This window comes from Taudactylus pleione, unplaced genomic scaffold (genome assembly GCF_031769625.1).
Source record: "Taudactylus pleione unplaced genomic scaffold, aTauple2 ptg000086l, whole genome shotgun sequence".
Classification (NCBI taxonomy): domain Eukaryota; kingdom Metazoa; phylum Chordata; class Amphibia; order Anura; family Myobatrachidae; genus Taudactylus; species Taudactylus pleione.
Genome location: NW_028284488.1, coordinates 31,672,501 through 31,694,527, shown reverse-complemented (window position 1 = coordinate 31,694,527; position 22,027 = coordinate 31,672,501). Strand labels below are relative to the sequence as shown.

Sequence of the window (22,027 nt, the reverse complement as noted above, 5' to 3'; positions counted from 1 at the left end):
AAGCTTTTCTCAGCTTGACTAGTTGATTTTAGCCTTTTATCTTCATTGGCACTTTCCTCAGTAGAACTGGCTATGATTTATTTAGTGAGCAAACATTTGTCCATTCTTCCTAAATTCAAAGAATAAAATGTTCTGCTCGCTCTGTTTGAGTCTAATGGGAAATCAGCAGATAAAATGATCTATTATCTACAATCTATAATTCTATGATGAAAGAAAAACACTACTGACGTTTACATGAATTATGGTTTAGAGGGCATGCTGTGTCCAACTTTCTACACTAAAGAGAAATGCGATAATATGCAATTTATGACACAGGTATATCTTTCTAAAACACGCATTGCACTCGCCTAACTAAAGTGATTATAATTAGATGTATGATTAAGTATGTGAATCTGATTAACTCCAACAATTGCAATATATAATTTTTTGTATATTTAATACTTTGTGATAATACACTGAGAGGTGGGGGGAGGGTGGAGCACAATGGCACAGTGCCCGGGCACCCCTCTCTCAGGCCCCGGTTGGAGCACACTGCTGCACTGTGCAGTGTTAGAGGCACACTCTGTACTGCCTCTGTTATCGCACAGCAGCCACCAGGCACTAGGTCCCAGGGGTTCCCAACAGAGGCACGACCTCCGTCAGAAGTGGGAGCAGGCCCGCTGTCTTAAGTGTCCCGGCCCCCCGAAGACTTAATACGGCCCTGCCTAGATAGCATGTGAACATTTTGTATGCTACTGTACTTGTATAATTGAGAAAATCAGAAGAAATGGCGGAACCCCAGCACTGCTGCATATACAACCACACTTACCAACAATCACAATTGTCTGAACAGCCTTACTGTCAACATGTACATCACGACTCGCTGGAGGTTGTCTGTAGTGCCTGTCGCAAGCAGTGGGGGCAGGCTCCACTGGTGCTTGCAGCAGAATAAGTGATAAGGTGCCAGCCAATCAGCTCCTAACCACCATCTCACAGGTTGTGTTTGAAAAATGACAGTTGGGAGCTGATTGGCTGGCACCTTATCACTTTTCACTCTGTCTCCTAACACTGCTTAGTAAATAGACCCCTAAGTGTGTTTAAGAAACAGAGGAGAAAGATTCCGCGCGCATGATGCCACGCTGTTTTATGGGTCCATTCATCAAAACATATTTTTTACGGTTTAAAATCAATGCAGTTCAAACACAGTTTAGGAGGAATTCATCATGTCTCCTGCCTTAAACTATCACTTTTGAAAAACTGCTGTTTCTACGAAGTCAGTTTTTCGGAAAGTGAGACTTTTCTCCTGCTTCTCCGGTCTTTAGTTTTTACTGCTTGTCTTCTAGCTGCACCAATGCAGCATGAAGACAGGCTGCGAAGATTCTTGGAAGACTGGAGGAGCAGGAGAAAGGTGAGAGGGACTGGCCTAGTGCTGACACCCGCTGCCTTCATGAAGACTCCTTTCACGCAGTGGTGAGTGCAGATGAGCCGGGAGGAGGGGCAGGGGGAGCTGGCACCTGCAGGCAGCCAGAACACAGCAGAGAGCTTGTGAATACTATCAAGGGCTATACGCCATCTCAGGATGGAAATAACATGTTTATTTAAATTACATAACAACACATTATTTATAGGACGATAATTGGACCCCTTAGTGTCCAAAAGAAGATATTTGGTAATTTAAAAAACTTTTAAAGGCTGATTTTTTTAAGTGTTTTTTTTTTGTTTTATATTGAAAGCAGTAAAATAAACATAAAACAGAAAAAGTTATTGGGATGTATTCAGGAAATCCAGACACCGAAATTTCAAACAGGCATCCGCTGGCATCCCAAAGTGTTAGCCCGGGGATGGGGGGGTTAGGTCTAGACACCCCCAGGGGGAGATTAGGGTTAGGCAACCCCCTGGGGGAGGTTAGGTTTAGGCTGCGGGAACAGGGGGGGGGGGTTATGGTTAGGCACCACTGGAGGGAGGTTAGGGTTAGGCACCCCCAGGGAGGTTAGGGTTAGGCACCACCAAGGGTTAGGGTTACGGGGGGGAGGGGGGGGGGAATATTGTTAGCGTACTTACCAGCTGTAGTCAGGATTTTCAACAGTCGGGCTTCTGGCGTCTGTATTTGAACTGGCGGTTATTCAGCTGCCTGGATATCATACCCAACCCAAACGTAGTCATTGCATAATAAAAATAGAGGTCTGTTGAAATTAGGAACAGTCCACAGTAACAGATTTTTTTTAAGAGCATTTAAAAAAAAATTATAAACAGCATTTTTTAAAGCAAATAAATGCTCTAGTTACTTTAGGGGTGCATAAAAATTAATGTAGGCTGATTTTTAAGCTAATTTGAAAGATTTGTTGGAACACACCTGTAACTCCCACCTGCACTGTTAAAAACACCTGTTCCATCCACACAGCACTCCCATATACCTGTCACACATATTTTAACCGATTATTCTGCACTTTGTAGAATTTCAGCCCAATAATGACATGTAATCAGCAGATCGGATCGGCGTCAGCAGGACAGGAAACTGGACTAGTAATATGGGGTAAGGCGCGCTCTTCTGTGGGAAGTAGGAGTGTGTGCTGTGTGTGGGTGTGTACGAGTTGTCTAAAAGAGAGACTGAGGCGGTAATGTTGGGTCAAAGGCTTTATTAAAGTAGACACAGTGCTGCTTGAAAAACAAATGACCCTGGGGTGTAAGGGGGTGTAGATGGATGCGTCCACGGGGGGGAAGGTGGGTGGACCCTTTTAGGGGGCTCCTTGCCGTGCAGTTCTTGACCAGCACGTAACCCCTGCTGGACCTTTGGTCAACAGTCTTATCGCCCGGCAATGAGGTGGTGGAGGGTGTAGTGGCGGCGTCCCGCACAGTGTGCAACTTACCTACCGGTAGGTGCCTGGGTAGGCGTTGCGATATGGAGATGGTAATCGGCAGTCTCTGGTTGTTGTGCAGTGTTGTGGCTGCAGGCTGTTCTTTTTGTACTGTGTCTCCTGGAGCGGCTGTGCCACGTGCTGGTGGTGATGGTGGTGGCGTTCTTGATGGCAGACTGGAGGTGTCTGCGTCAGCTCGGTGTCTGTACCCGGGTTGGGTGGGCGGACTGTGACGGGCTGGCGGCACCTGGGAATGGTTTACACGCTTCTGCCAACGTACACGTGCCGCATGTGCCGGCGGGACGACCGGGGGTGGGGGTCTGGTGTAGTTGGTGCTGTAAGCCGGGTGTGGCTGTACCCGGGTAGGTGGGCGGGTAGCGGCTCCGGGGTGCGGGAGGCGCGCTGCTGGCTAGACCACGTGCCGCGTGTGCCAGCGGGGCAGACGGGTGTGGAGTCTGGCGGCTGCTCGCGGCTCCTGTCGATGAGGTCACTGGGTTGCCGCCGGAAGTGGTGTGTGCACAAGGCGGGGGTGCCGCTCGCCGAAGGTGCTGGCGGCTCCTTGTGACGCACCACCCTGCATTCAGCTAGGGGAGTCTTTGCTGAGCAGAGTGCGGACTTAGATGAGTAGACGGTGGTAGGTGTGGATTCACCAACGCGTTTCGGCGTGTGCCTTATTCATGGAGGTTACTGGGGCAAGTGACTGCATCATGTTAAATACACGTGTAGGGATAGGTGTGTACGGACGTGGCCAATGAGAAGGGGATGTGTGTGTGGTGGGCGTGTTCAGGGGGTGATGGACATGTGAGGGGGGGTTTGGTAAGCAGATGGCCAATCAGTAACGGTATCCATATGAGCGGATGTCTGTCCTACATAATGAAAGAGATATGTCGGGTAGATAGGTGAACTGGCAGGTGTGTGGGCGGAATGTGTTGATAAACGTGCAGGAATTAAATATGATGGATCGAGTGGCAGATGGGGTGAACGTGGGATGTACTACTGTGTAGGGGGTTGCGCTGGTGTAAGTCTGCTTCAGCCGGTGTGTAGGTAGGTTAGGTGGTGCGGGCTGAGGTTAATTTTGTTTAGTGACGTGTGTGTGGCAGTGACTGGGTGATGTTGGGGTGTGCGGTGCTGACGGTTTAATCAGGATGCTCTGGATAGACAATGGGTACCCGGAGTATGTCGACTATTGAGTGGTCAGGTGGTGGTGTTGGTTCAAGGAGGCTGGGTACGATGGGTAGTGGGCATACTCGGAGTCTAGGGATGTTATGGAGGGGGAGCGGTGAACATAGGGGGGTCTAGTATCGGAGTGGGGTGTGGCTGTATGTGGGAAGGCGTGGATAAGGGGTAATTACTGGTGGATGTGTGCGGTGTGATGTAAATAGACTGAGCGGTGTATGGTGTGTGGGATGAGCGATGGTGTGCGAGTGTATTGGGCCCGTGGTTGGTCAGGTGGGTGGCTTAGTGTGTTAGCTGGTGATGAGGAGGGGTGGTGGAAAGGTAGATATAGCTCTTACGTGGGTGACATCGTATGTAGACGGGTTGGTGGTAGGGGATGGTGTGGTGGGGTGGGCAATTAGGTGGGTTTGGGGGGTGGGTCGGTGTGTGCGGGTGTGGTGGTGCTGAGGTGATATGGGTTGGTTGTAGGGTGAGTGTAGTTAAGGTGTGCTACGTGAGTGTGGGTATGTGGGGTATGTGTTGATTTGAGTGTGGGGTGGGGGGTTTGATGTAGGGGTCTTATCAAAAAAGGTGGGTGTCGAGTAAAGTGTGGTTGATAATGTTATTACTTGCTAATTACGGACTTTATCTCATTGTCAATATTAAGGCCGAAGGGAGCTAAGGTTTGTAGTGTAATGATCCATTTGAGTTCTTCTTTGTTAAGTATACGTGTGTGGTAGCCCCCTCTCCAATTTTGTTGCATGTGTCTGATCCCTATGAACTGTAGGCCTGTGGTACTGCTGTGGTGATGTTCAAGGAAATGCACATCTCCTTCCCTACCCCTCTCCCTTCCATACACTCCCCCTTCCCCCATCCTCGCCCTCTCTTTCCTAACCCTACAACCCAAACAGTGAGCGCGGTTCACCTCCTTCATCTACTACTAGGACAGGAAACTGGACCGTAGATGCATGGCCCGCATTAAGCAATAGGGCAGATAGTGCGCTGGGCCATGATAATGCAAATCGCATAATCACACTTTTGCCCTTCTGAAAATTCTCCCAGCGGAAGTCCGGAAAGGCGTCAAGTATGGGTGGATGTAGAAAATGATGGTGAGGAGGCCCAGTAATTTTACATAGTACAGCAAATTAGAAATGAAGCAAAGTGACAATGAGCCAAATCAGTCTAGATAGAAGTGAAATACACAACCATCCCTCACAGCAATCCTGACAGTTCTGATTGCATGGCTCTGTCTCACGGTCATCTTATTGTGGCCACAATAAGATGAGACATTTGGGAGGGATGTTCACACCTGCTACTGGTGTGAGTCAATGAATGGATGACTGGGTGGAACTGGAGAGAGATAAGTGGCATGCATGCCATCTCCGCATACATGCCTACCCTCCCGGTTTTCACGGGAGGCTCACGATTTTTCGGGTAACCCCCCGCACCCCCGGAAGGGTAGGCACTTCTCCCACATTCTGCCCACTTACTAGTGAACTGGGCAGAATTTCCGCGGCGATTGTTGGTCCCCCTGTAGGGGGCGGGGCTTAATGATGCAATTCTTCATGAATCGCTTAATGTAGCCCCGCCCCCTATGTAAATGTGCGTGCCCCCCGTGTAGGGGGCGAGGCTTAGTGATGTGATTCTTCATGAATAGCTTCATTCAGCCCCGCCCCCTATGTAAATGTGCGCCAATCGCGGCTATTGACTGCGAAGGGGGCAGGACTTAATGACGCAAACTGTCAACTCACTTGCTTCTCCTCCCCGGACATCTCCCGGGGAGGAGAAATTAAAGGTAGGCAACTATGTCTCTCCGTTATGTGAAAATACCTCTTCACCACATGACCATGCCCCAACTGCAGTATGTACACAAAATGTGCTCTCAACACGGTTTATGCGACATGTACTCTCACACCTTAGGAATAGGTAAAACACGTTTGTTTTTATAAGATGCCAAACTTGGTAGAAAACGATAGAGCATTGGTTCTCAACTTCAGTCAAGTATCCTCAACAGGTCAGGTTTTCTGGATTTCTTTAATCATGCACAGGTGATTTAATCTATTTTGTTTGGTCAGTAATCATCCCGCCAGCTTCCACAGACAGAAATGCACAAAACATGACCTGTTGGGGATACCGGAGGACTCGAGTTGAAAACCCCTGCGATAGAGTAACAAGCAACACAACACTATTGGTGCTGCATAGCTGTGTGCTGAGCAATGCTCAGTTACATTCAGTGCTTACAAGAATTGTTCAATAAACACACAGAAATGTATTGATTGTTTAAAGATGAAAATAATGCTAGATGTAAAATGTATGCTGCTTATTATTTGCACCTATAACAGATGAAGAATATTATACAGCTTATATCTTAGATTATTATAAACCCTCAAACTTCTTATATTAATGTTTAAAAGGACTTTTAATTTTTGAAAAGCTAAGTATAGAAACACATTGCAAAATAACATTTAGAAACATCAAATTACAAATAGTTATGAGTAATAACCTACTGGCAAAAGAAGTTTCATAAAAAAGTACATTTTCTGATACTATGGGGTCAATCCTATTAGGTGCGAATTGCGAGGTGACAGTTGCTATTTTCACTTCGAATTCGCATAGCGAATTCATTTTGCAATCCAATTAGTAACTCGCACTGAATCAGTCAGACTGAGGGCTTGATTCAGACCCGCTCGCGAACGCTGAGCGCTCGCAAGCGGGTTGATGGTGCCCTAGTGCGCATGCGCACGATGGAGGGAGCTCCGTCATGCGCATGCATGAGACCCGAATAACGACGGGGTAGCCGTCGTTATGGGTCTCGCACCAAAGGGGGCGTGCTGTCGATGGTGAGTGACAGCACGCCCCCTTTGGTGGGAGTGCCGGGGGCGTGGCTGCCAGACGCAGGTGTTCCCATGGGAACGCCTACCGTCTGGGTCCGGGCCCCACTGACATCACTGTCACTAGTGATGTCAGTGGGAGTGATTTTGGCTCTGATAGAGCCAAAATTACTCCAGGGCTTGCGGTCACCGAGACCCTACCACAGGGTCTCGTCGCAAGCCCGATGGTCGCGATGGTCTTGACCATCGCGACCATCATCATGGACGCTCGCATAAGCTGTGGGTGGTAACCCACAGCTATGCGGGCGTCCAAAAGGCCGGACGGAAAAAAAAAACAACCACGCCCTGATTCAGAGAGGGCGCTCGTTCAGAGCGTCCGGCTCTGAATCAGGCCCTGAATTCGCATCTTTCCACTCGCACCTCCCTGGGGGTGAGAGATGGAAATGAAAATCTTCATTTTGAAGGTTAAAATGTGGGGACACTGTGCTGAACCCCTTGGACATCCCCCCTAATGACTAATTAGGCATTTGGAAATTTCCAAATAGCTTAATTAGTCCAATAATTACATGTCATTTTTCGGGAGTAAGAAAGAAAAAATTCCTCAAATTAACCCAAAAACAACTTTTCATTAATTTAGGCACCCCAAAGTTAATTACAATAATTTTGTAGTTGAAAAAATTATTGTTTTTTAAAAAAAAAATTCCATTTTCTCAAGGTGCCCTCAAAGTACCCCAAAATCACCCTTTTTTCCTACTTTTTTTTTGCATTATTTGTTTAATTAATTTGAAATTAAACGAAAAAAAAAAAATTTCATAATTTTCTTGCATTTAAAAAATAAACCCCCCCCCCCCCACAAATCAGCCATTTGACACCATTTAAAAACCTACAGTACCCTCCTAATGCCCACAAACAGCCCTCTATACGGTCCTGCTAACGAAATTATCAATTTTGGGGGGTCCAGGATGGTCTCCCCACATTTTCATGCATTTCTCGCAAATCTCATTTGGCAGTCGATTCGCACCCCTCCGCTGCGAGTAGTGCAAATAGGTATTTTTAATTGGATTGGAGAATTCTCGGGAACACGCTTCACTGCGAAGTCTGCGAGTTTCAAGAAACAAATCTCGCTACTCGCCATTCGCACCTAATTGGATTGAGCCCTATGGCCCTAACAATCCTTCTACGCTCCGCAATGTCCCAAATCTTTAATACTGTTGCACTAAATTAGGTATTTCTACAAAAGAATGTAATTTCTGTATCAATCTGCTTGATGCATTTAAATGATGTATTTGCATACATTAAAATAATCTTTTCCATTGCAGAAATCCTGATAAAATATTTTTAGCCCTGGAGAGAGACAGAAAGAGCAACCAGTACAGGTTATTTATCATATATGCAAGAGCAAGACTAAGCCAAAACCATAAACCAGAACTATCACTCAACTGCTAAAAACATTTTCAGAGAAAAATAACAGGTATCCATTTAAATCAATAACAATAAAATATTAGCAGTGTAAATGTGGGGGAGGATTGTAAGGTCGAGATCAGCGTCCTATTGGAAACTACATTCAGCATTATAAAGAGCTGTCAGTATTCAGAAAACGATTGCAGCAAATACTGTACTGCGACCTTGCGATTTCGTGTGGCACCCGATTTAATATGGAGAGACCACCTCACTTTCAAACCGCAAAGAAGCTACCATAGCATTCTGAAGCTTGGTCCCAGTAGTCAGGGATCCTTTCGGAGAGGGATCTCCCCCCCTAACTGTCATAAAAAAATGTATCACATCTGCATTTAAAACGGGGGTGGGGATAAATATGCCCTTAGGGCTTCGGTTGTGGGAGGGGCGGTAATGACGACATGGTGTGAATTGCGCCATTGCGGCCCTGACCCCGCTGAGTAGTGCAAAGATTTGCTGCATTACGCCATTCACCTGCTCCTCCCAATTGGACACAGCCCCTATAGATTTCCTGGAGGCCAGCAAGAGAAAGTAGCCAAGCATGATCTACAAAAAAAGCAGAACATAGTGACTTTGTAGAATATAGAGATTTTATCTTTATTTAGCTGCTGCATTAAATGTATAGTGCCACTAATTTTGCTATTAAACTATTTTTCATCATCAACATAGCCTAGGTTTCTATATGCGTTGGGTTCATAGGTTTGTGTAAACATGCTGTACTTGCGAAGACCCCGCAGGCAGTCTTTCTGTTCAGCTGAAGAAACTATCCTGCTCTGTTTAGTATTGCGCATGCTCTGACTTCAGTTAAACCTGTGAATCATAATGATCCCATCTCTTCACAGTATATACTGTATATGCCTAGTATGCTGTAGGATCCCCTCTAGCCTGGCAACGTGCAGCAACTCGACGTTGCATCGATTCCACAAGTGAACAGAAGACCTCTGGAGAGATGGTGACCCATGCCATCTGGATAGCTTCCCACAGCTCACTGATATTTGTAGGTGCAGGATCTTGGGTGCAAATGGACCCCACGTCACATAAATGCTCATTTGGGTTCATGTCGTGTGAACATGGTGGCCTCACCACTTGACGGACGCTCCAGAATACTCCTCAAACCAATTCTGGACAACTTGGGAACAATGACACAGTGCATTATCCTGCTGGAATATTCCATCATTGTTGGGATACATGAAGTCCATGAAGGGCTGCAAATGGTCATTAAGCAATGTAACATAGCAGTTACAGGTCAATTGCATGTTCATACGCACCAGCAGACCTAACCCATGACACGTGAACACACCCCATACCATTATGAAACCACCACCAGCCTGCACAGTGCCTTGTTTACAACTGGGGTACATGGCCCCATTGAGTCTGTGCCACACCCCATTCCTACTTTCACCCAGAAACAACTGGAACAGAGATTGATCAGAACAAACCACATGTGGCCATGTGCGTCTGGTACCTGCTGCATTGAATGTAGATGTGCTTGTCTGTTACCACAGACATTTCTGGCCAGATGCAGCTGATCATGATCATTGAACACCCATTGTCAGCCCCCTCGCTGTCCATGGTGGGTGGTAATGCCTTCCATGAGATATACCCAGTACATAAGTGACACCGTAGATCGAGGAATGTTGAATGTCTACACAACTTGAGAAGTGGAATGTCCCATCCATCAGGCATCCACTATTATGTCCTGTTCGGACACTGATAATTCACATCACCTTGCCATGATCAGACTAGCCGGTGTCCAAACTGACTCACGAGAAGTCAGATTACAACTGATGCAGGTCTGGGCATTTCTAAGATGTCACAGTACAGTGACGCCAACTACCATTACATACTGCTATCCCCATGACACTTGAAACTTCAGTGTATATAACCTTTCCTGGTGCTTGTCTGTTCACAATGCTCCCTCCTACACACATTCCTCCATCTCCCAAGTGGTTTCCTTGCAGTACTGGCTATATATATATATATATATATATATATATATATACACACACACACACACACATGTACATATATACATACACACACAGTACATATACACACATATGCACATATAGACACACACAGGATAGTCACGCCTGAGGTTTGGTTTGGACCGGAGAGACTGAAGTGTGCACATGTGTGGGTGCTTTTAACCAGGACTTCATTTATGTAGAAATGTGAGGATGCTGTGATGCCCGAAGGGAATGACTGAAAGAATAAAGTCTATTATATGAGAACTTGGTAATTGCATAGGCAGAAGATCAATGATGGTTGAAATAACTTGACAGATATAAGTCTAATACTACCGTATACAGAGCTCATATACTGGGAGTGTCCCAACATCAGTGTGATCCGATCACGCCTACCATTGTACCTTGCCTGGATTAAATCTGCCGCTACTAGCCCGCAGCGGCGCAGCCAGAGAGACCTCCGTGCCTCACTCCCAGTTTCCAGCATAGCACGCACTGTCACGGTCTCTGTTCCCAGATTTCCAGCCCCTAACATCTTGGGAGCGGACGTACCTATTCTGGTCATCGAGACGGTTACCACCGGATCTGAGCGGAAGCAGCGGTTCCTCTGCGCTGCCCACTTGCAGTGCGATCCAATCTGGGTATAAGACTGCAGCCTGCCGGCTAGTGTATTACCCTCTAATTGGAGACGTCCGGTGAATATCCTCCCCAGTGTCAAACGCAGGATTTCTAGAGGTTTTTTTTCAAATGCTTGATTTTAGAACGACTGTGGCCAGTCCATGAAGAGGGCATAATTATCACTTATTCAGCTTTATTATGCATCATACAAAGTGTATTGTGTGACATAATTCCAGCATATACAGGACCAGCTATCACAGTAAGCCATTAAATGCGACAGTAGGGCTATCCTGCCTGAGCTGAATGTTTTTATTTCAGATGTGGACACTAGTCCAGAGCATTGGAGCTAGTCCGGGCAAAAGAACCTAGCACTGCCCTGGACATTTTTGTACGTATTGGTCTCATCATGCACTGGATAGTGTATTATTATATGGTATTAATAATTAACCCTATTGATGGTCTATAGCAGTGCACCCCTAACAGAGCATGTTTTCCAGATCTCTTAATTGGTGCACAGGTGTATTTATTACTGGCTGACACAAAAGATCCACAGGTGGTGTTATTTCATTTGTTATACCAAGGAGAACATGCAGCAGTAATAAAATTCTATATTACTATTTCTATAGTGGACATGGCGTGGCCTGGGAAGGGGGGTTTCCAGGCAACCAGACCCCCCCATCCTCCTCCTTTTGCCTATGCTCCCAAGAACATACCAGGCAGTAAAAGGTCATTTCAGACACACCTTACAAAAGGGTGAGCAAAACTTTTATATTTATTGATGTCTTTGGACCACACTCTCCCTGGATTTATATAATCAATCCCTGGCCTTTGCTAAATAGCTATCATAGTTAAAGTGGATACATCATACCAGTCAGCTGAATAACAACAATAGACTCAGCCTGCTACATTTTATTTCCTTTTTTATACATTGTATTTTGCCAGCTGGTGAGTTCAGGCTTAATACAGCCTGACTCATGTGCATGCCAATTTTTATTATTACATGTGATTTTTTTTTATTGTATATGTGATTGTATAATTATGTGCAATTTATAAAACAGTATATTATTACATATCACAATCTTTTATTGTGGTTTCATTAAAATCATTGAGGTTTATTCTGATCTTTATTATTGTGTGCAGTGCCACCTTATTTCATACATATACAGTCTTTGTGTGAGATGAAGGCAGAATTTCACTTAGGTGTGCAGCAGCCCTCAATTGGAGACCAGTTTAAAGCTTTGCTGTGGCCAATTGGCACTTTGGACTTTTATCTACAAACTAAAATAAACACCAATGTAACAGAACAAATTTGTTAAGAGTTGATTAATGTCCATGTGGGCAGCACAGACAGTGTAATGGTTAGCACTACTGCCTCACAGCACTGAGGTTGTGGGTTCGATTCCCACCACGGCCCTAACTGTACGGAGTTTGTATATTCTCCCTGTGCTTCCAGGTTTCCTCCCACACTCCAAAAATAAACTGGTAGGTTAATTGGCTCCCAACAAAAAATACCTCTAGTGTGTATGTGTGTGTACATGTGATAGGGAACAGATTGTTAGCTCCACTGGGGCAGGGACTGATGTGAATGGTCAAATATTCTCTGTAAAGCTCTGCGGCATGTGTGTGTGCTATATAAATAACTGGTAATAAAGAATGACATTTGATTTGTCGTTGACCCGTTGTTTGAAGAAAGATAATTGACTTGATGAGGTTCTGATGTTTGAAGAATTAGAATTGATTTGATGAGGATCCGATGTTTGAAGTTAGATGATGTATTTGAGGAGGATTCAATGTTAGTTTATCGGCAGGAACCAATGATGAGTTTATTAGAGATCGTTGGGAACCAATGGTGACACTTTATTAGAGATGATTGGTAGGAACCAATGGTGATACTTTACTAGAGATGATCGGTAGGAACTGATTATTCCAGCAGATAATAACAGACATAGGGGGTCATTCAGACCCACTCGCGAGCGGCAGTCCGCTCACAAGTGGGTCGATGGTCCCCACTGCGCATGCGCACGACGGAGGGAGCTCCGTCGTGCGGATGCGTGAGACCCGACGAGCGAAGGACTTTCCTTCGCTCTGAGTGTCTCATCAAAGGGGGCGTGCTGTCGATGGTGACTGACAGCACGCCCCCTTTGGTGGGCGTGCCTGCCAGACGGAGGCGTTCCCAAGGGAACGCCTACCGTCTGAAGCCGGCCCCATTGACATCACTAGTGATGTCAGTGGGAGTGATTTTGGCTCTGATAGAGCCAAAATCACTCCTGGCCTTGCGGTTGAAAAACCCAACCGCAGGCTTTTACTCGCAGCTCCGATGGTCGCGATGGTCAAGACCATCGCGACCAGCATTTTGCACGCTCGTATATGCTGTGGGTGGTGACCCACAGCTATACGAGCGTCCAGGAGGACGCTCCATATTAATGGAGGTGGGCCCTGATTCAGAGCGAGCGCTCTGGTCAGAGCATCCGGCTCTGAATCAGTGCCATAATTCCCAATAGCAAATCCAGACTGTGGTAGAAGACATGAGAGGAATTCCCAATGACAAGTCTGGACTGCAGCAAATTATGAAGGAGTCTTGATAGAAGATGGAGACAATCTCATAGGATGGACTGTGCCGTTCACAAATAGCAATTGAGGGAGTTCAAGAGGCCAGTCAGTGAAAGGAATTTATAGGACTGGATCCTGAATGATTGGTCAGTGCAGTCAGCAATTCAGCAGGCCGTGCACCGAGTGGAAGCTTAGCGTCATGTGACAGTCCAAGATGGCTGCGCCCATGTCTCTGTTCTGGATGGAGACCCGGCTTGCGGCCTACAGGTCAACAATTTGGAGAAGCCTGCCTGTAGTAGAAAGCCGCGGAGCACCAAGTGTATATCCTGACACCATCCGTGCTTGGCGCGTGACCTGGAGCACCCCCTGGGCCTGATTCAGACCCCCTCGCGAGCACTGAGCATTCGCAAGCGGGTCGATGTTGGCCCAGTGCACATGCGCACGACGGACCCGGCTCCGTCGTGCTCATGCGCGAGACCCGGATAGCGACGGGGCAAGCCGTCGCTATGGGTCTCGTACCAAAGGGGGCGTGCTGTCGATGGTGAGTGACAGCACGCCCCCTTTGGTGGGCGTGCCGGGGGCGTGGGTGCCCAGAAAGAAGGCGTTCCCATGGGGACGCCTACTGTCTGGGGCCGGCCCCACTGACATCACAAGTGATGTCAGTGGGAGTGCCTTCGGCTCTGATAGAGCCGAAAGCACTCCAGGGCTTGCGGCAACGAGACCCCTACCACAAGGGTCTCATCGCAAGCCCGATGGTCGCGATGGTCTTGACCATCGCGACCATCTTCCTGGCCACTCGCTATAGCTGTGGGTGGTCACCCACAGCTATACGAGCGGCCAGGAGGCCGCTCTAGAAATTAAGAAGGACGGCTCTGATTCAGAGCGAGCGCTCTGTCAGAACATCCAGCTCTGAATCAGGGCCTCTGTGCCAACCTGGATAGGCACCTGAAAGGTAAGAAGGAGCCTTCAGTACCGCGGATCATGCAGCGCCCCACCTTGACGGAAACTTAGAATGGAACGATTTGATCAACTGAGTAGCAAGAACATCAGAAGAAAAAGTCCAGGAACGTTGTTCTGGACCATAGCTCTTCCAATCAATTAAGTATTGGAGACGTCCATAACGAACTCGAGAGTCCAAAATCTTTGCTCCTTCGTACTCTACTCCACAATGAGTTTTAACCTTGGGTGCCTTTGGAAGTGCATAATGAAACCTGTTGAATATGAGTAGCTTCAATAAAGAAATATGGAAAGAATTAGGAATCGTCAGTTTAAAATGAAACTGGATTGAGAACACGTTCAATGGTGAATTGAAGTGGACACAGATTTCATAGATGGTACTCTCAAGTGCAGATTTAGTGTAGAAAGCCAAACATTATCAACTTTTTTGAGACTAGGAACTGCTCTTTTGTTCTGGTCAGCAAATCTCTTGAACAGATCAGAAGCCTTCATCAGAGATGAGCGAATCTCTTTCCAAACTTTGGAGAAATGCTGTAAGGTGCGATCAGCAGCTGGAATTTGAGAGGCGAGAAAAGGGAATAAGGAACTCTAGGATGGAGACCAAACTTGGCATAAAAGGGCGCAGAACCAGATGAAAAGTGGTACCGATTGTTGTGACAAATTCAGCCCAAGGAAGTAGTTCAGCCCAGTTGTCTTGAGAAGAAGATACATATAACCGAAGAAAAGACTCCAAAACCTGGTTGACTCTTTCCGTTTGGCCATTAGACTGAGGGTGGTAGGCAGTAGAGAAGTTGAGCTTAACTTGAAGCGAAGCACATAAAAGGTACTCCTGAATTTTGCTACAAACTGCACTCCCCGATCAGTGATGATTTCCAGAGGAATGCCATGGGAGTCTGAAGATCTCTATGAACATCTGAGCCAACTTAGGAGCTGACGGAAGGCCGGTAAGGGGTATAAAGTGAGTCATCAGGGTAAATCAGTCAACTACCACCCATATGGTATTGAACTTATTAGAAAAAGGAAGGTCGGTAATGAAATCCATCAAGAGATGTGACCAAGGTTGATGTGGAATGGAGAGAGGAAGTAACTGCCCAGCAAGAGACTGTCAAGTAACTTTATGCTGAGTGCATTTGCTACAAGAGGCAATAAAATCTTGGACATCTTTTCTGAGAGAAGGTCACCAGTAGAACCTGGTAAACGCAAAAGTTGCCTGTACAACCTGCATGACCAGTGAAGCAGGAAGCATGGGCCCAGTGTAACAGTTTATTGCATAATGCAGGCTTGACAAGGGTTTTCCTGACAGGAGGTGAATCTTCTACCCCGACTGGAGCAAAAGCAACTGGATCGATGATTAGGTTTCTCAGTGGATGTAATTTAATTTTCTTGCTCCATGGAGCGAGAGAGAGCATCAGCCTTCTGGTTCTGGGTCCCTGGGCAAAAAGACAACTTAAACTTGAACCTAGAGTAGAAAAGGGCCCACCTGGCTTGCCTCGGATTAAGACAAAGGGCTGTCTGAAGGTATAAGAGGTTTTTATGGTCTGTAAAAATGTTAATTGGATGTATAGTTCCTTCCATCATGTAGAGCCACTCTTCTAAGGCTAATTTAATAGAGAGAAGTTCTATATCTCCAATAGAATAGTTATGCTCAGCCGGAGTGAATTTTCTGGAATAAAATCCACAGGGGTGAAGAAGGCCATCAGGGGCGCATTGTGAAAGCGCAGCTCCGACTCCCATGGAAGAAACATCAACCTCCAAGACAAATGGCATAGTGATGTCTGGCTTCCAAAGGACAGGAGCAGAAATTAATCTGTTTTATTTCTTGAAACACAGCCTTAGCCTCCTCTGACCATCGAGATGGATTGACACCTTTCCGAGTGAGAGCAGCAATAGGTACAATGATGGTGGAATTCTTTATGAATTTGTGATAGTAATTGGCAAAACCTAGGAAGCATTGAATAGACCTGAGTGTATTGGGAAATTTCCATTCTTGAATTGCTTGGAGTTTAACTCGATCCATTTTAAGACCAGAACCTGATATTATATTATATATAAGCTGGTTTAAATTTTCAAGTTATTAGGTTTTGTTGTGTGATGTTGTCCAAATCCATCCAGTTGAAAGCCCCTGGATCCGACTGGGATCCCAAACGCTACATTAGGCATCCCCAGACCAACTGTCCCCCCTCTGAAATTTTCATCCAAATCCATCCAGTGGAAGGCCAGAACAGGCTCCCCAGGACAAAATTCTGTCCAGCATACACCAACGGGAGGTTGGACCGAGACCCCAACCCCCTAGTATGTCTTCTGTGATTGAATGCTACCATTCTATGAAGTTTTCGTCCAAAGCCATCCAGCGAAAAGCTCAAAACAGGCTCCCTGGGTCAAATTTCTCCTCCAGCGTACACCAACGGGAGGTTCGACCAGGACCCTAACCCCCCTAAAACTCGGCCAGGATCCAAATGGACCACCTTGCATTTGTTTCATCCCAATCAGTGCAGGGGTGTCAGAATGCATAACCGGACAGACACACAAACAGACAGATCAATGAAATTTATATATAAAAGATTATATATATATATATATACATACATACATACACACACACACACACACACACACACTCGTCCCTTGACAATATCGTTAATATCGTCCATTTTAATATTTTAATCATACCGTGTGATAAGACCACATACATATGACTACTTTTGGTTCTATACTGGCAGAGGATCATCCTTGGGGTTGCAGCCGGTAACAGAGGCTTTGGACATTTATTGATTTTAACAGAAATATATATTATTATCATATACATATATATTTATATATCAGGATGGATGTCATACAGCCGAAGTGGCTGAATGAGCATCTGTCTATGGTTGGTCTCAAATAATAAAAATTCTGATATAAATTCTAACATGAAGTGTTTCTTGCTCTTTGTATTTTATTAGATCTTACACCCGTAATTGTAATAGGTCATACTAGAGTTCCCTTTAGATGTACTATGCAATTGTCATGAGTGTATTTGTGAGTTTTTTAGTGAACATCTTATATGAGTATAATTCTCTCTCTTGAACGTGGTGGTGAATAAAGTGCAAACTAATAAGCCATTCTGGTCGATTGACAGTAGAATTACTGTCGGTAGCATCTATTATTATTTATTTCGCTAGCATATATCCTTTTATGATACAATTAATCATCACTGTCTATGTTTGTGGATGATGTATTGATACTGTTCCGGGCTTTTATGCTATTGTGTACTTATGCATCTAAAATAGTGCTCGCATGGGGTGACTGATATTTTGATACATAATTTTTGAAGTGGGAGATTATTTTGTATAACACCCGCTATTTGAATATTTTGTATACCGAATGGAGTGATCGCTTTGCCTGCTAACTATGACAAATGTGTGATACCTTGCATTATAAATATGTTATGCATTGGAGCTAGGTCTCCATATCATTTTGTTGTTACACTGTTGCTTTAAGATGTTTTGTTGATTTGGTGTCTTGGTGATGGGGATTAGGTATGTCACGTGGTGTGCGTCGCTTGTGGGATCCTGATGATGTCATCGCTAACAGTTCACCTATTAGTTCTATGCACTATGTAAGGCGCTGCAGAACACTTGTGGTGCCATATAAATAAAGGATAATAATAATAATAACAGCCGAGGACGGAGCGTGTGAACGCCGGTCTTGCCGCGTCCAGGACAGTCACATGGTGTTGGTGATGGGATATAAAAAGGTATGTGTTCTGTACTGATTTTTATTCTGAAGACAGTTATAAAAAACTAAAACGTTAAAGTCTATTATTGCCTGCATATTCTATCCGTGAGTGCCGCACCTTCTTTGAATTCTATCTACACTACGCCGTGGAGGCACCCGGTAAAGCTGCATTATTGTACTCTGAGTGCCAGTCCTACTGCCATATATATATATATATATATATATATATATATATATATATATAAATAAAAGGGTGGTATATGGCGCACAGTCCTTTGATAAATGTCACTTAAAGTCTTAATCTTAAGTGAAGCACTCCCCAAGTATTCAAGGTGGCAGCTCCTTCTCCCATCCACTGAAGTTCCAACAGCTTTAATTCTATAAAACAAAAAGTGGAAAAGGGCGCCTCCTAGTGCAGTAACGTACAAAATACGGTACCCTTCACCAGTATTATTCACCTATGTGGTGGAGGTGTACCTTAAGTAGTGGAACTCACCACAGTATAAACCACATGAACAATCACTGGCCGTCCTCAATACTTCGCCTTCTTATTCAATACAGGATCTCAAGTCACAAAAGCACCAGCCGTGACAATTTATGCAATCTTAACACACACTTGGACTGGCATCAATAACCTTGTCCACCAATGAGCACTAGAAGTCCGGAAAAGATGACCTCCAATTCTGGACCAATCACATAAATCGTATGGTGTAACAACGTGTCCTCCACCATCTGTCCTGGATAGAAAATAAAACTCCCGCTGCTCCTCTTTTCCTCAGGACCCGTGTGTGTGTGTATATATATATATATATATATATATATATATATATATATATACACACACACACACATATTTATTATACACTAGTCCTGAGGAAAAGACCAGTCGTGGTATCGAAACGTTGACACACAATGTGTATTATGCAACTGTTTCAATACAACCATTTTTTTCACTATCTGGAGTGCCGCCTATTCCTTTTGCTTTGGGGCTTGCTTAGCTACTAAGAGAAAATACCTTATACACATCTCTACAAGGAAGGCACCCACCCATTTACCTTATCATCTGAGTGCCAAACCAAGAAACCTCTAATTATATATATATATATAATCAGTGCATCCGGAAAGTATTCACAGCGCTTCACTTTTTAGACATTTTGTTATGTTACAGCCTTACTCCATGATGGAATACATTAATTTTTGTCCTCAAAATTCTCACACAATACCCCATAATGACAATGTGTAAAAAAGTTTTTTTGAGATTTTTGCAAATTTAATTTAAATCAAACAAAGAAATCACATGTACATAAGTATTCACAGCCTTTGCTTAATACTTTGTTGATGCACCTTTGGCAGCAATTACAGCCTCAAGTCTTTTTGAATATGATGCCACAAGCTTGGCACACCTATCTTTGGGCAGTTTCGCCCATTCCTCTTTGCAGCACCTCTCAAGCTCCATCAGGTTGGAAGGGAAGCGTCATGCACAGCCATTTTCAGATCTCTCCAGAGATGTTCAATCGGATTCAAGTCTGGGCTCTGGCTGGGCCTCTCATGGACATTCACAAAGTTGTCCTGAAGCCACGCCTTTGATATCTTGGCTGTGTGCTTAGGGTCGTTGTCCTTCTGAAAGATGAACAGTCGCCCCCAGTCTGAGGTCAAGAGCGCTCTGGAGCAGGTTTTCATCCACGATGTCTCAGTTCATTGCTGCATTCATCTTTCCCTCTAGCCTGACTAGTCTCCCAGTTCCCGCCACTGAAAAACATCCCCACAGCATGATGCTGCCACCACCATGCTTCACTGTAGGGATGGTATTGGCCTGGTGATGAGAGGTGCCTGGTTTCCTCCAAACATAACGCCTGGCATTCATGCCAAGAGGTCAATCTTTGTCTCATCAGACCAGAGAATTTTGTTTCTCATGGTCTGAGAGTCCTTCAGGTGCATTTTGGCAAACTCCAGGCAGGCTGCCATGTGATTTTTACTAAGGAGTGGCTTCCGTCTGGCCACTCTGCAGCAATCCATCAATCAGGCCTGTATGGCAGAGATGGTTGTCCTTCTGGAAGGTTCTCCTCTCTCCACAGAGGAATTCTGTAGCTCTGGCAGAGTGACCATCGGGTTTTTGGTCACCTACCTGACTAGGGCCCTTCTCTGCAGATTGCTCAGTTTAGACGGCCGGCCAACTCTAGGAAGAGTCCAGATGGTTCCAAACTTCTTCCATTTATGGATTATGGAGGCCACTGTGCACATTGGGACTCAAGACAATCCTGTCTCGGAGGTCTACAGACAATTCCTTGGACTTCAAGCTTGGTTTGTGCTCTGACATGCACTGTCAAGTGTGGGACCTTATATAGACAGGTGTATGCCTTTCAAAATCATGTCTATTCAACTGATTTTACACAGGTGGACTCCAATTAAGCTGTAGGAACATCTCAAGGATGATCAGTGGAAACAGGATGCACCTGAGCTCAATTTTGAGCTTCATGGAAAAGGCTGTGAATACTTACGTACATGTGATTTCTTCGTTTTTTTTTTTTTTTTTAATTAAATTTGCAAAAATCTCAAAAAAAAACTTTACACGTTGTCATTATGGGGTATTGTGTTCAGAATTTTGAGGACAAAAATGAATTTATTCCATTTTGTAATAAGGCTGTAATATAACAAAATGTGGAAAAAGTGAAGCGCTGTGAATACTTTCCAGATACACTGTATAGAAGACAAAGACAGAGTTCTGACTCTGAAGTAGGGAAGTCTATCCTGGGATCGGCGGGATCCCTGGTTTTGAATCCCGATTTGGTTGGGAGCCTCCCGAATATTGGGTGCCGCTCCCGACCCCCCGGAAAGGCAGGCAAACCTCCCAGCTGCCGCCTGCCCCCCCCCCCCCGACTACTACAAGAAGCCCCCTGCTGGGCCCGATGATGCGATTCGCGCTTAATCACGTCACGTCATCGTGGCTCTGCCCCCTGCTTCACAATGCCAATATTTTCGCCATTACCGGCCACGCCCCCCGCTGTGCGCATTCATTCAGCTCCCTCCCGGAAGGAGGGAGCTGAATGTCGGCAAGTATGCTGTCAGATTAGATATATTATTCATAGACAGACTCAGATCAGGGTCCATTCTGTTAAGTATTAAAGCCTATGTTTAAAGTCAAACTTAACGGCTGTCAGATATTCATAGTCAGATCAAGTAACAGGATTGAGATTTTTTCAATCCCAAATCCAGGGATGGAAAAAATGAGGTGGGATTGGCTTCCCTACTCTGAAGCATAAGGAAAAAGAGGGACTGGAAACACACTGCAATTCTTGATGGTCATGTTCGCCAAGTTTATATTTAAAGGAAAGTTAGAACTATTTTGATTAATGTAAACAGAATTCAGCCAGACTTGCTTGGCCAAAATCTATGCATAAAAAGTGAGTTTTTCCGTGGTCTGCTTAGTCATAGTGGTAAAAATACAAAAGATTTTCTCGGTGATTTTATTATTGAAAAAGGTCTTCAAAAGGAGATCCCGCATACAAACTAGATTATTCAACAAAATAAAATGTATGATCTGGTTTAGTAATAGGCCATTAAAGAAAGTAAAACAATAGCCACTGTATATATTAAGCTGCTCATTATAAGCCATCACAATAAAATAATGAGAATATTAAGCAGTATTTTCAGGTTTGTTAGTAACTATTTGCATAAACATTTCAAATGTACAGCGACACTCCATTGCACTGTGATTTATTCAGTGTGACCTCCTCTAGTTTTGAAGGTCAGAGCTACACTGCCTCAAATAGTTAAACAGGCAATACAACATCATACATGGAGAAAACTTTATCTATACACTTACTCAATAAAATAGACTTCTCCTTTCTCTGTGTATGCCATCTCCCAATTATCAGGCAAAAGTCCCAGCTCATCATTCTCATCAGGTTTCAGTTGTTTCTTCAGATCCATGCTATCCTTTGAC

General features: G+C 44.9%; 1 protein-coding gene across 9 annotated transcripts in view; it reads right to left on the bottom strand.

Annotated features, from left to right (window-relative positions):
- The window catches only part of MAGI2 (membrane associated guanylate kinase, WW and PDZ domain containing 2), a 1,049,810-nt gene that overhangs the window by 345,866 nt on the left and 681,917 nt on the right, over positions 1-22,027 (bottom strand). For all 9 annotated transcript variants that reach the window (XM_088468806.1, XM_088468807.1, XM_088468811.1 and 6 more), the window contains one exon: positions 21,908-22,027. This exon is cut by the window's right edge and continues 91 nt beyond it. In XM_088468806.1, coding sequence (XP_088324932.1) covers positions 21,908-22,027 — 120 coding nt within the window. The remainder of the gene's footprint in view (positions 1-21,907) is intronic.